This window comes from Dermacentor silvarum, chromosome 5 (genome assembly GCF_013339745.2).
Source record: "Dermacentor silvarum isolate Dsil-2018 chromosome 5, BIME_Dsil_1.4, whole genome shotgun sequence".
Lineage (NCBI taxonomy): Eukaryota > Metazoa > Arthropoda > Arachnida > Ixodida > Ixodidae > Dermacentor > Dermacentor silvarum.
In genome coordinates, this window is record NC_051158.1 from 82,184,518 (window position 1) to 82,198,133 (window position 13,616).

The following is a 13,616-nucleotide window of genomic DNA, read 5'->3' on the forward strand; positions in this document are numbered from 1 at the left end:
TCGGCGAGCAGTCTTCTAAAGGCCACTTCATAGTCTGACGTAGCGCTGACGCGCGAGCGCGTTCGGCACGGGGACGCCACGTCAGCGAAAGCGCAGCATTCCACCAGCCCATATTGCTCGACGAGACGCGGATGCAGTGCATTCTGGGTGACGAGGCCGGCGCGAATTGCAGCATATCGCATCTCGACGCCAGCTGCAGCCGAAGCACGCCAACGAACGCCGGATACGCCGACCGCGCCTCGCGCTGTGGCGAGGGTAACTTGAGAGAGGGTGGTAACCTCGCCGAGCGACGACGTCACGTGCGTTGCCTAGCAACGCCTCGCACCAGCTGTTCGAGGCGTTGTTAGGCATCGCGCGGTGACGTCATCGCCAAGCGCAGTTTTTTGTTCGCACTACGCGGCCTAACTAAGAGCTTAAACAGCTGAGCTGTTAATAAGTAACGTACGAAAAAACGAAACATCAGGTCTGGACAAACACACCGGATCTTCTCTTCGCAGGTTTGGCCAACACGTGACTGAAAGCGCTACCTCTACGTATACGAAAGCTAAGGCAACAAAGTAAAACCAATTTGAACCCAATTTTGGGTTACTAAAGTTCAAATCGCTTTTAGAGGTATTGTGTCTCGTATTTTATCCTTACGTCGGTATGCTTTGTCAAATCGGCTTGCAACCCAATCTATCAAGTTCAGTTACACTATCGGCTATTGAGCCATCAATTCCTAAACTTGCGGCGACCACAGCCGAGTGTCCCTGTATATGTGCATGGACCTCATATGTTCTTCATGTAGTACAGCCACATGCCAAGAATCAATGTCTCATGCTGATAAACCGACCTCTACAGACTTCATTGAATAACTGTGACGTCGATGTGCACCTGTGGATGAAGCAGCATCCTCAGTGTTCTCTCTCCTTTATTTCCATCTTCCCATTCCTTAACCCCCTCTCCCCCTGTGTAGGTTAGGAAAGCGGACACGTGTCTGGTTAACTTGCTTGCATTTCCTGTCTGTCAAGGCTTTCTCTCTGTCTTGAATAGCTTTTCTATACTAAATAAATAGGTAATGGCATCTCTAAATTGCCGCTCGGCAGTGTATGAAATAGAACTGCTTGCCTCCACGCTGACTATGTGGCTCCAGTCTGCGTAGGCGAACGCGTGGAGTCCTCTGGTGGCACCGTCCAAGGCCAGGGCCCTTAGTAGCAGCGTGATGGTGGTTACAACTTGCAGGCCCAGCATTACGTAGAAGAACTGCACCAAACGCGGGAGCACAAACAAACAGGGCTTGTAAGATAAGCAAGCAGCGCAGCTATGAAAATATTAGTTTGGTAGCTGATGAATTTGTCGGTGGCCCACGAATGGTGCTAGTATGGAAAAAATATTTTTTTGCTAGGTAGGCGTTTGTTCTTGTAAAGATAGATTTCGTGGCTGCATTAAACCAGACTATGAGGAGGCAATGCAGCTTCAGAAATGGCCGACGAACCTGTACTACGATTTCCCCCACATTTCAATGACAACGCAACTTGTTCTTTTAAGTAGTACCATCGTGCAGCCCTTTATCTCAGCGTACCTTTCAAACATATGACAGGCACATCGTAGACTGACAGTGGAGAACACCGCGAAGGTGCCTTGAACAAATCCTTGCGATACCGCAGGATGTCTTTGTCACATAAATATCTAGAGCGATTCTGCACAAAGTGCTGCTCGAGCATTTTGTTGGCGTAAAAGAAAGTTCGAGGTGAGGACAAGCTCTAAGGTTCCTGCAAAACACCAGCGAAGCACTCAAACTCGAGCCTACAGAGCTGAGCTTTCTTCATCAATCGAATAACAAAGATTCTAACCACTCTCGACTATGGCACAAAGACCTACAAATGAAAATAGCCAACAACATTAGTTCATTCAGGAGTGGATCCCTCAGCTTCACCAGGATGTAAAGGCACGCACCAAAATACACGAAACATCCAAGACTACTCCGTGCATCGACGCTCACTTGCTCCACGTGGGGGAAGCCCGGCGTAGCCTGCTGAAACGTTGGAAAAGGCAAAGATCAAATCGCAAGGCCAAGAGCCGAATCGCTTTACTCACACAAGAGGCTGCGAAATATGCTACCACTCCATGCAGAGACAATTGGCTAGCCTTCTGCGACAGCTTGAGAGGAAAGCTGAGTACTTTCAAGACGTGATAGTTGCTGAGGTACCTAATAAACCCGGCCAACAGCAAAACGGGATCCAACCACAACATGGCCCGAGTAATCCACCAATGCCCAGGAAAGGAGGTAGACCCCTTTCGACACTCAAAGCCGGGTAATTCCCCACACAGCCATCGGAGCCTCTGCTACCCTACGCCGGCAGCCCAAACGAGCTCCTAGATGATCGAGGACATTCATCTACGTGAAGTAACAGCGGTAATAATAGGACCCCCTTGAGACGCCACACACCCGCGAACCTACAATCAATCACCTATAAGGCGCTTGTCAGTTTTGACACCCCCTCGCTACTAGAGCTGACGGATCATCTGGACAAAGTATGGAGGTAAGGAAACCTTCACGAGGATTGGAAAATGGTGGAGATACCTCTCATACAGAAGCCAGGGAAGCCACCAGCCACTGAGGACCTACGGCCCACGTCCCTTACTTCGTGCGTGGGGAAGCTCGTAGAGCACATTGTTCGCAACCGACTGCAACCATTCCTGGAGGACCCGGTGAAAACTTCCAACAGCAAAATCTTAAACGCTAAGCACACTGGGCTGTGGGGCCAGGACGCATTACTACATCAGACATTTCCTCTCAGATTGAAAAGCCATCCTAAAGGTTGGGGACCAAACCACAAACATCTTCCTACTGGATGGCCGCGGCACACTACAGGGCGCAGTGTTATTCCCGTTCAACATCACCTTAATAAGTCTTCCGCAGCTACTCAATAACATTCCAGGGAGCCGGCATGGCATATACGCGGACGACATTACCATCTGGTCGTCCACGGGGTAAATCGGAGTAATGGAGGGCCGCTTGCAAGAAGCGGCAAACGGGGTGAGCGACTATGCTAAGTCACGCGGCCTCAGCTGCACCCTCCAAAAGTCAGAGCTACTCCTGGTCTTACCGCGAATAAAGCACGCAGCCGACTTGTCCACTACCAACGCACAGCTGGATGAAAGCACCGTCATGCCGTCTCAGAGCGTGAAAATACTGGTAGTGGCTTTCGTGTCGGATCGCACCAATCCAATATTAATGAACAAGCTTAAAAATACAACAACCCAAGTTACTCTAATGATTCGGCGAATAGCAACCGAGACAAGAGGGATGGGGTAAGTGGGCGCGCTTCGGCTTACGCTATCTGGCTTGCGTTCGTATAACTTACGCTATCCCATACGCACTACTCAACGCGATGGAATTCAAGAGAATCTACACATTGATCAGAAAGGCCAGGCGATGGATCTGCTGGAACGTACACGTAAAAAACGCCTACTCCAGTTAGGAGTGCACACTACGGCCGAGGAGCTGATCGAGCCACATCTATCCTGCCAGCGAACAAGGTTGGCGGTCACAGAAACAGGGGGGGGGGGGGGGGGGCACCGCAGCAACAGCACCGTACCTCCCCTACCTCGCAACATGCACCCAGTGGACCAAGCGCAGTGAAGGGAGACCAGGGCCGTACTCAAGCAAAGCGGGATCAACCCTCTACAGGCTATATAGATGCCGCGTCTTTACCGGACGAGGAGCCACAACAGCCATCGTAATTGTGAAACTTTGGAGCAGCATTTAATTCCCCCGAAATTATCCCCTCCAAGCCGAGGAAGAGGCTATAACCTTCGCGCTCTCTAAAACAGAAGTTGAAGTCATAGTGACCGACTGTCAACAGGCGTGTCGCAGCTCCGCTAGCGGCAGAATTCATACCAACATTCTCATCATCATCAATGAAAAACCACCAATGAGACCAGTCATTTTCATCTGCGTGCCAGTTCACCACGGCATTTATGGCAACGAGATCGCTAAGCTCGTGGCTCGAGATTTGACCCGCCCAGCCGACGCCGATGAACTTGAGTCCGAGCGCATGCTCAACATTACAACATTACAAGCTAACCCGCAGAACATACCCTCCGCCACACAAGCCACTACCTAGAAAGCAGGAGAGGTTCATCCGAGCTCTACAAGTCAATACATTCCCCCTACCAAACGGAAATCAACTCATTTCCCTTAAGCAATTCTCTCCGTTATGCCGCTTCTGGGGACAACAAGGGTTCCTTAGACATATAGCATGGGGTTGCAGACAGGCACCACTACAGCCTCCAAACTCTTATCACGCCAACGAGGTTTGGGAGAGAGCCTTGGCCAGCTCTGACCTCGAGGATCAGCAACGGCTGATCGCGATGGACCGAGACATGGCCCGAGCTCAAGGCATTGTTTGAATGTGGATGTCTCTTAATTCAAAGCTACATTCACATGATGAAGATGTTCTCTCTCTTTTTATACAATAGTGCTCGCTTACGGGCCTTTTTCGCTCGACTCCTCTGGCAAAACCGCAATCTAGCATGTCCCACGTGCATACATGTTTTCGTGTGAAGCGCCATCTGTGAATGAAGTCAGGAAAATGCAAGTGCGCAGAATGGAGGACCCATAACAATAAATGATGAAATAACTCACATTCTAAACAATAACAAACGTCCAGAGGAACTGTTAGACTGTTAAAGAGATCGTAAACCACAGAAAATGCCGAAAAAAAAGGTAACTTCTTATGGAGTGCTTTTCTTTCGTAAATTTGCGAAGTTCCCATGGTTAACATGTTTTTTCTTCCAATTATTATGCCTTTAGCAGCTGCGGTATTTTTTAATATTTTATTGCGGATGCATGGTTACGTATTTACTTCCTTCATTTATCTGTTCGTTCGATATCGTGCATGTTTGTGCCTTTGATATGCTAAGGGCTGCCACGCGTTCAAGCGCACTGTTTAGCTTTATGGGAGAGAGGGTCCTGTCAGGCACTGCTGCCTTTCACACTCTTCCTCTATATGCGTAAATCGTCGCGCACTCGAACAAAGGAAGTCGACCACGTTGACGTCCTATGTATGCATCCTGAAGCCTAACGTGTACGGCGACATATGACTTGGCTCGGAATCAAAATTCACCCGACGAAATCTCGGAAGGCATGATTTTCAGAGCGCAAGGCGTCCATTCCTGCGGAGAGGGTCGGCGTTGTCCCTCGGCGTAACCGAGCGAACGAGCACAGCGAAAGATGAAAGCGAACGCGGAGCGGCGCGTGAGAAGAAAAGCGTAGTGCCGCGCAAGACTTGCGACGACCGCTACGAGATAGCGCCAGAGGAGTGCGCCGCCTGTGCATCCGCGGCGGCGGCGGCGCCGGCCTTGCGGGGAAAAGAAAAAAGAACCAGAAAGCTCGCCTTCTCGCATAGCGTTCGCAGCAAGCGTTTCCCGGTAAAGATTACGGTTACATAAGCAGCAGTTGCCGGGAAGCGGCAACTGTGTGGCTGGTCTATATATTATAGCGCCGCGCGTCATGGCTCTGCCAGTCGGTGCAGTGTGATCGGTGCGATGCCTTCATACGCGAAATGAAAAGACGCATGGAGATACGCTCAAATTTCGCATTAGGTAGCATCGTAATCGTCGGTGAATTTAGCCTATAAGTGTTCGTTAACAATCAGGTGAAGCACGCGAGACGCACGTTCTTGAGCCTGATGAAACCACCGTGGGCGAGCGCGAACACCAGGACCCAGATAGCGGCCATCGAGAGCAGAGGCTGTGCGCGGATGTGGTCGTACGTGTGCTCCGCCCAACTCTGTTGACGTCGGCTGCAAAAAATAAATATATAAGAATACTGGGAAGGATGTTGCCTTGAATGTGAGAAAAATCGCAAGGAACTGAGTTACCGAGAAAGCACAGTGGGTGCACAGCCGAGAATACAATTTTATGTGAGCTTCGTACCATTTGAGGGGCTTTCTCGGAACAAAGTTGTTCAACACTTTTATTACTGTCGATGGCCAGCTCATTGTCGCTATTTAATCGATGCTGTTATCAGTTACTGCTGAAAAGTACGAGGCCTAGGTATAGTTCTGGCACTCAAGGTGCCTGAAGACCATTCGAGGTCTTTTGGAGCTTATTTTAGCAGTCGCTACATACTTTCTTTTTGTTCGGGTGTTGGCTGTGGATACACAAAATTTGCATTAGCGAAAATTTTGGATAAACCGAAATCTTTCTACTAGGCTTCCTGGTTACCTCTTCCTCGGATAATTGGAGTTTTGTTTTCTTGAGCTTCGATTAAACGTAGCTGTCGCGAAAAACTCGAATATGTCAGTACCAGATGCGTCTGATCACGCGATATCTTCACGACAATTATACTGTGGAGTAGTTAGTTTACAGGCAGTTACAAAGAGGGGAAACGAACATTCGTGACACCAAGAATGAGCAAATGAATTTTCACTCTTTTTATTGCCGCATGGGAGACGTTAGGATCTCCAGGACTGGTCACCAGCCTGTCACGTGCACGAGGAATATCGGTACAAAAGACAATGACAATTTGTGTTTGGACGGCTCAAGCTGGTGCTTTTATACTCCAGCCAAGACTAAGTATTTTTTTAACAGTCACATCACTGAAGGTGATTAACCGTACTGTTTAGAACAGAAACCCAGAACAAGACATTAGCAGGGACGCAGTCTACAAATGCTAATTCAGGAAAGGCCATATATTTATTGCGGTAACTAAATTTATGCTTGCGCGTCAATTCCTAGATTTCGGAGGAAGGGTTACGCCTGTGGTCTGCATACGCATATATCGGTCTGTCTGCATACGCATACGCAAGACAGACCTTTTCTAAAACATTAATTAGTTCGCGCTCATGTCCGTGCCTCGTTTTAAGGTTTTCGTGAGCCGCTGAGTTAAACAGCTACAATGCAATAATAACGAGCCCTCGTCGTGGCGCTGCTGTTTACATAATTGACGCTATGCACTTTACCGAAACGCAGCTTCGCCTAAACCATGAGAAATTGCCCCCCCCCCCCCCCCCCCCTCCTCTTTTGCGTGTTTCGTGTTACGCGAATTTGCGATATTTAAACTTGCACGTTGATTTGAAATTTCTCATCGCTACTTGCCTAGTTCGGTGTAAAGAAAACTCGTTGTCATCCGCAAACACAGGAATAAAAATGAATAAACTCTTCACTAAATGCTGCGGTATCTGATGCGACGGCGACAGCAACGACGAGCCAAGGATAGGCAAGCTTTCGTCGGCGTCATTGCCTGTTGGCTTCATATGGTTGTTACACCAAGGAGAGAGCCCCTCGGTTTCCCCCTGATCACTCTGGCTCACTGAATGTCGAGGGTATCGATACTGGCAATCCTTGATGCTTTGAGGTAGCACACGCGGCTTTATTCGTCAGTTGCGTGCTACAAAGTACATGCATATACTACGTGGTACCTGCACTTGAAAGCATGCTCGGCATGCGCAGCCACAGATTCACGTGAGTAGCGCTGACCAGCACTTCCCTCCGGGGCTATAGGCTTAGTGCATATTGTTACTTAGTGCATATTGTTATTATTGTTGATATAACAATATTTTAATATTGTTTCTATCTATACAAATAACCTCGAAAATGTACGCGGGGCAGCCGCTAGTTAAATTGGTACAGCATATCACACGAATTAGGCGGACGTTGTGGGCTCGGCCCACAGCCGCGGCACGCTGTCGCCCTTTTACTTTATTAGGAATACGCAGCTTGCCGCAAATTATCATTATCTCATTTATATTAATTTCTGCACTTCAATAAGCACAACATATACATCTGTGAAAGGCGCCTCTAAAGCCGGAAGAAGGGCACTCATAACGCTTATATCTGCAAAGCAATAATTTGACGGCACGGGTTTAACGTTGATCATATCAGCCATTATTTTCGGCACTCACAAGTCGTAGGGGGGCGCCGGTGTGTACAGGTCGGGCATGCACCCGGCGGCATCGTGGTGGTAGGACTTGGACGGCACCAACACCACCTGGTCGCCGCGCAGCAGAGGTACGCCTTCGCCCAGTGCCATGCGCCGGAACGAGTCCGCGAAACGACCGCGCAACAATCGGCACGGGACCTGAGTGAGTCACCAGAGGACAAGTGACTGCGGTGACTGCGGAATCGTACGATCTTGTTTTCCACTTTGTACTGCGACTACCGATAAATAAAAAAAGCTCCTGGCACAAGAAAACAAGTAGTAAGCACCTACGAAACAGGAGCCGTATTTTCTTAATAGGTTACTTTCGAGGACTCCACCTTAAGTATACGCTGTTTGGCGAAGCCAGTGTGAAGTGAATGGAAGTAGGGGCACACTAACGGTTAGCGCTATTTTCACGTCGCATAGTTCTATACTGCAACAATAGAATGAAAGTGGCTCCAGTGTGGCGCTTCGCTGAGTGGCACGTCATTACTCTCGAAAGCAAAGTCGTATACCGAAAAAATTACCGGCTGAGAATATGGCTGCAAGAGCGTGGTTACCAGAGGGGATGTACGGCCAGTACTGCGTGACTATCGGGCGCACGTAGGCTTCGTAAAAAAGACTGCCTAAGGCAATGCTCAAGCCTTGCGAATTGCAGGCTGAACAGCTGACAGTCCACAAGTGATCATTAATTTCGCGTGTTCTCGCTAACCACAGACCCCGGTGGCATCAGCGTAGGCAAAATTTGCACGCTGCTGTCGTAGTAAGGGTGTCGCATCGTTAAGGTATTCCCAAGCTACGTACGTCAACAATACGGTCATACTCCGTCGCAACATTTTAAACCAAATGCGTTGCTAAGCGTCTGAGGGTATGGGCTCCTGAGTACGAATGATCATAATTACAGAAAAGGCCGCCTTGCAGGATTTTAGCAGAACATGTATTCTCAGAAACTGGAATGAAAAGAGAGCAGCTCGAAAAAAGACGAAAAAAAAAAAGAGAGCTTCGCAGTGGAATAAAAATTCGTTTAGGTCAGGGGCTCTAACCAGAAACCAGTGCCCTTCCGAGTTGCTAACTCCAAAATATGAGCTAACCAGTAGGTTGGAGAGTTTGTTGAAGTGTTGTCCTGGCCCAAGCCAGGCACCATCAACCGATATCGTTGAGTCTATTGAGAACGGAGCAGCTCGCTTCATTTTTTCCTAATTAATATCATCACTTTTGTGTATCAGGAATGAAAGACCACCATTGCTTATTAGTTTGTCGCCGCAAACTACTACGGCTGTGCCGTTTCCCCAACGTATATTGCACTAATTATATAGATCATCGGTTCCGTCATCCATTCTACGTGTCATCCCGCGCCGATCACCGATACAAAGTTGGTGTCCCATTGAGCTACTATAACTACTTTGTTCTAACAATTGCCAATGACTTGAACCACCTTCCCGCCAGCATTGCTGTTATCTCCGACGCCACCTCCACTACTCTCTGTAATGCTGCTGGCTCTGAGAGTATGGAAAGAAAACTCTGTCGGATAGAAGATTAGTGTCTATTACCTGAGTTGGGAAAGTTGCCTAATTTGATCCCCGGGGACTGCAGCAATTAAAAGTTTAAATTCAAAGCAGCTATGGATCTAAATTTACACTTTTGGAGAGTTGGCAATGTCTGTGTAGTCGTGAGCAAGCGCGGAGTAGTGTGGCACTCTTGGTGACTACATAGACGAATAAGCTACGGTGAAACATAGACCTAAGGTTCCATATAATCATTTTAGCATCGCCAAATACTTTTCGTTTGCTTTCTTCTAGAGCGATCCATATATTTGAGAGGAATTAAGCAACACGTATAAAATGACCGAGACAAGCCCGTTTTAGTTTCAGCAGCATCGGCATTTGCATCAAGTAAAGATTCTGATTTGACATCGGCTAGTAAACCTTACCACTGTCTATCGCGTCGTGCTTTTGTCTGCACACATATCTCCTCACCATTCTTCCCTCCACACGCATCAAACATCGCCTTCGTCTCCGTGACATCACTCCATCGACGTTTCCCAGTGTGCGATTGCAAGAGCTCCTGTTTCCGTACACTTCGACACTTAGGCACAGCTGTGTAGTGTCATAATAAGAAACATTGCATTATAATAATGGTATGATCTTTGCGGTACACTGCACACATGGCATTTAGTTTTACAGCACGTAACTGCTTCACAAAAGCTTCGCTACAAAGATTCCGACTTGTGTGCTGGATCTGCAGATATTTTTTTCTTCCCTGGCGTGTCCATCGCCATACGTAGCAACCTAGTGACGCCTCGTGTTTCTTTGTAGCCCGGTGTCTGAAGTACGCAGTGTCTGCGCCGTTAGGCACAACATCAGAGCCGAACAGGCGTGCTTACCGATCCCTGTCTGACGGCGTAACAGGTGCGGTTGTTGGCCGTCCACCCACCGGGACAGGACCCGGTCCATGGGACCGTGGAGCCTCCCAGACCGACCATCTGCAGGAGCACGTCAGAGAGGGGCAACGAGTCGGCCACCACGCGCAGAACTACGTAGAACGTCAGCGCGTAGCCCGTGCCTGCGTTGTACCAAAAAGAGGCCATGACACTGGCACCCAAGTGCCAGCACTTCGCGACAAACGTTAAACTAATAGAAATGTGACGTGGATATTGACGTTAGAAGTCGCATATTCGACTGAGCTCGTGGAGGAGTCACGGCTCCGAAGTCCTAGCCAGCAGGCCCTCAGTCTTGCCAACGGCCGTTCCTCGTATGTCTATTGTCGCGCACAATGCCATTCAGGCTGCCCTCTCTTTTGGCTCCAAGCGCTGATTTCTCAGAAACTTGTGTTTTTCGTTATTTGGCGCGTGTCTATCTTATAATGCGAAGCATTCTTGGATCATCCCGGACAGTTTGCGGCAGGTAGGCAGGCCCGTCTCGCCTCGTTTCAAGCCTCTTCGATATAAAAGACGATTAAGTGTCCGATCGTGGAATTGAATCTGTCTCCCAGCACAGTAGGCCTATGCTCTAATCACCAGGCCACACCAGCATCTCCTTCAATTCGTTTTTCACGTTGTATCTTTTTTCGTTATTAATTTTTTAGCCGCACTCGCACACACACTTCTTGTTGTGCCAGAGCGAGCTAGCTCATTTGAGACGTTCGGTGCATGCGTCTCGGGCCAGTTTCCCGCATTGTTCCCTCTTCATAATTAGTGCTTTGAGATGCTTGTTGAACTGCACAGCCTTCATGATTTGCTCACATTCCACAGTACTTTCCTCGTAACAGCTAATGCTACGCTGAAGCTGGGCGACGTATTACAGCCTAAATGATGGGCCCTCGTCGGACAGTGTTTAACGGTTTTTTTTTCGCCGGAGCAGAAATTCCACCGTCGTTTTAACATGGGCTACATGACATAGACATATGAACGTAGATTGTAGAACACTTAGTGACAATGTATGTTACTCTATCTTACGCCCGTCTAGTACATAGTTAGAACTACGTAGAACCCAATAATCGGCATGACGTAAACTCGCGCCGAACGGCCGGAGTTGAAACCATTCTGTCGCCGACGTACAATCGTCGTCACCGTCATTGTCGTCTCTCTGCTGTCGTCTCCACGACTCGCTTCGCGCACAACTGCTCGCCTTACACCAACACGTTGGTTCACTTGGTAGTGCTTTGCAGAACCCCAAATGATGCTGGATGGCCAGCTATCCGCAAATTGCTTCAAATAATGTCGATTCCCACAGAGCGTGGGATCAGCTTTTACAGCGAAGCTGTCAAGGGCTAGGTTCCCCAGGCTCGTGTCCACGTGTAGAAAAAAAAAAAACTATCAGCATAGACTTTGGCTCCATGTGCGTGGTGGTTTCCCGCCAGTTGTGCCTGATCACAGGTGTCAAAACCCATGATGGATGGCCCATTGTTATACCTCTCGCAACGGCCAATGCCTCTTTCACAAGTGTTGCGATACTCGGCGGCGGCACGTCCCACCAATCGTTTTGCCCCTTTGTCTCGTGACGTAGAGATCGTGCTAACGCTGTTATCAGCAGTTGCCCTTTGAACTCGCTATGGGACGGACGCTCGTTTAACCACATCTTCCAAGATCCTGACGTCAGCATCCTGATGATGCCGTACAGTGTACCGCGGCTATGAACGCTGTGGCTCATACGCTAGTCTATGACGATGGGGTGGCCTTGGCGCAGCAAACGCACTACTTGGCCATCGCGCCGGGCGAAAAAAAGACGCTGGTGTCCTTGCTCTTCGAGGAACACGCCAAAGACGCTCAATATAGTCAATAATAATACTATATAAATTCACTATAGCAATATTCCCTATAGCACACCCACCATGGTCCCAGCTTCTCTGGCTTCCATCTTCACAGTAGTGGAAGGGCTCTGATTTTTTTTACGTTCCTGGTATGCACCCCATCGTAGAATTTTTTAGGTGTTTTAACCTTGCCACTGTTACCATGCTAAAGAAAATGGATAAAATTCATCGATGGCTTTTCAACGGGCTGCAAAATGTTTCCAAAAAGGGCAACAACCTGTAAACTGCACTTTGAGATTTTGTCGATCTGGTGAAAATTTTGTTCATTTTGGTGTGTCTCAAAAAGTTAGCACTTTGATAGCAGGCATCGACAAAATTAATTTCGTTGTGCACTTTGAAGTTTACAAACTGGGGCAGAATCTTAAAGACGCGTCACAGAACAAGAGGAACTGAATTCCTGCACCATTTCGTTCATGAGAACATATTCGTGCCATCGACCGATCAATGCTAGTAATTATATGCCCACTGTCATGACTGACCGAAGAGTTGCTCAGGGCTATGAAATACTTCATGAGCACAGGACCAGATAATGAATCGAACAAACGTGCAGCAAGAATGTCGGCTTCGTCATTGTCAGTGTGCAAAAACTCTTGTAACTTGTTAGCGTCGATTTCAAGGACCGTATGTGATGGTAGGTATGATTTTATTTCTCGAGGGATCTATACGTAATTATGTTTTGGTCGGGAGTCGCAAGCTTTGAATATGCATAATCTAAGTGTGCCACATGAATCTGGACGAACGCAATTATGCGTTTGTACGTGAGGTAATGGTGGCTCTCCACGTGCTGTGCTCACCGAGGAACAGCGGAACCGTACTGAAGACGCCGCAGTTGCCGTCTCCGGCGAACTGGGCCAGGTTGCTCTCCAGCTGCATCACGGGCATCGCCACGGTCGCCAGCAGGACAAGGTACGCCAGCAGGAACGGCACTGCGCGTGGGCGACGTCCGCGGTTGTGTCAGTGCCCCGATCAAGGATAGCCATTTACTGCGGAATCTAACAGCTGAGACCGCTTATTAGTCAAAGTTAGCTGCTCGATTCTGCCCCAAATATCGCAGGAATAACACGTACAACAAACGTGCCGCAACCCACCTGAGCCGACACGGATTTTGAGAGGAAAGAAAAGAGCCGAATCAACTACTCGTAAATATAATATCGCTTTATATGCTAATCGGGATTACTACTTTGTCTATTTTGCTGTATTACGAACAAAATTGACAAATATTGAGCACTCACACAGCAGTCAGCCAGCGTCTTCGACACCGGCCTTCGAGAAGCTGACGCGGCCGCCTATACATTGGTGACGTTGGGGGGTGCGAGTGAAAACAAAAAAAGCAGGACACGAAATCGAGGGGAGGCAAAATTAAGTTGAAACTGGGTAGTCCTTGTCTCCCCTCGGTTTC

General features: G+C 48.5%; 1 protein-coding gene across 2 annotated transcripts in view; it reads right to left on the reverse strand.

The window, feature by feature from the left end:
- Positions 1-5,637: 5,637 nt before the first annotated feature.
- LOC119452473 (sodium- and chloride-dependent glycine transporter 2) overlaps positions 5,638-13,616 on the reverse strand; it is a 143,076-nt gene continuing 135,097 nt past the window's right edge. For both annotated transcript variants that reach the window (XM_037714601.2, XM_049668240.1), the window contains exons 3-6: positions 13,012-13,143; positions 10,293-10,471; positions 7,893-8,068; positions 5,638-5,789 (exon numbers count right to left, since the gene is read on the reverse strand). In XM_037714601.2, coding sequence (XP_037570529.2) covers positions 5,639-5,789; positions 7,893-8,068; positions 10,293-10,471; positions 13,012-13,143 — 638 coding nt within the window. In that variant the 3' untranslated portion in view covers position 5,638. The remainder of the gene's footprint in view (positions 5,790-7,892; positions 8,069-10,292; positions 10,472-13,011; positions 13,144-13,616) is intronic.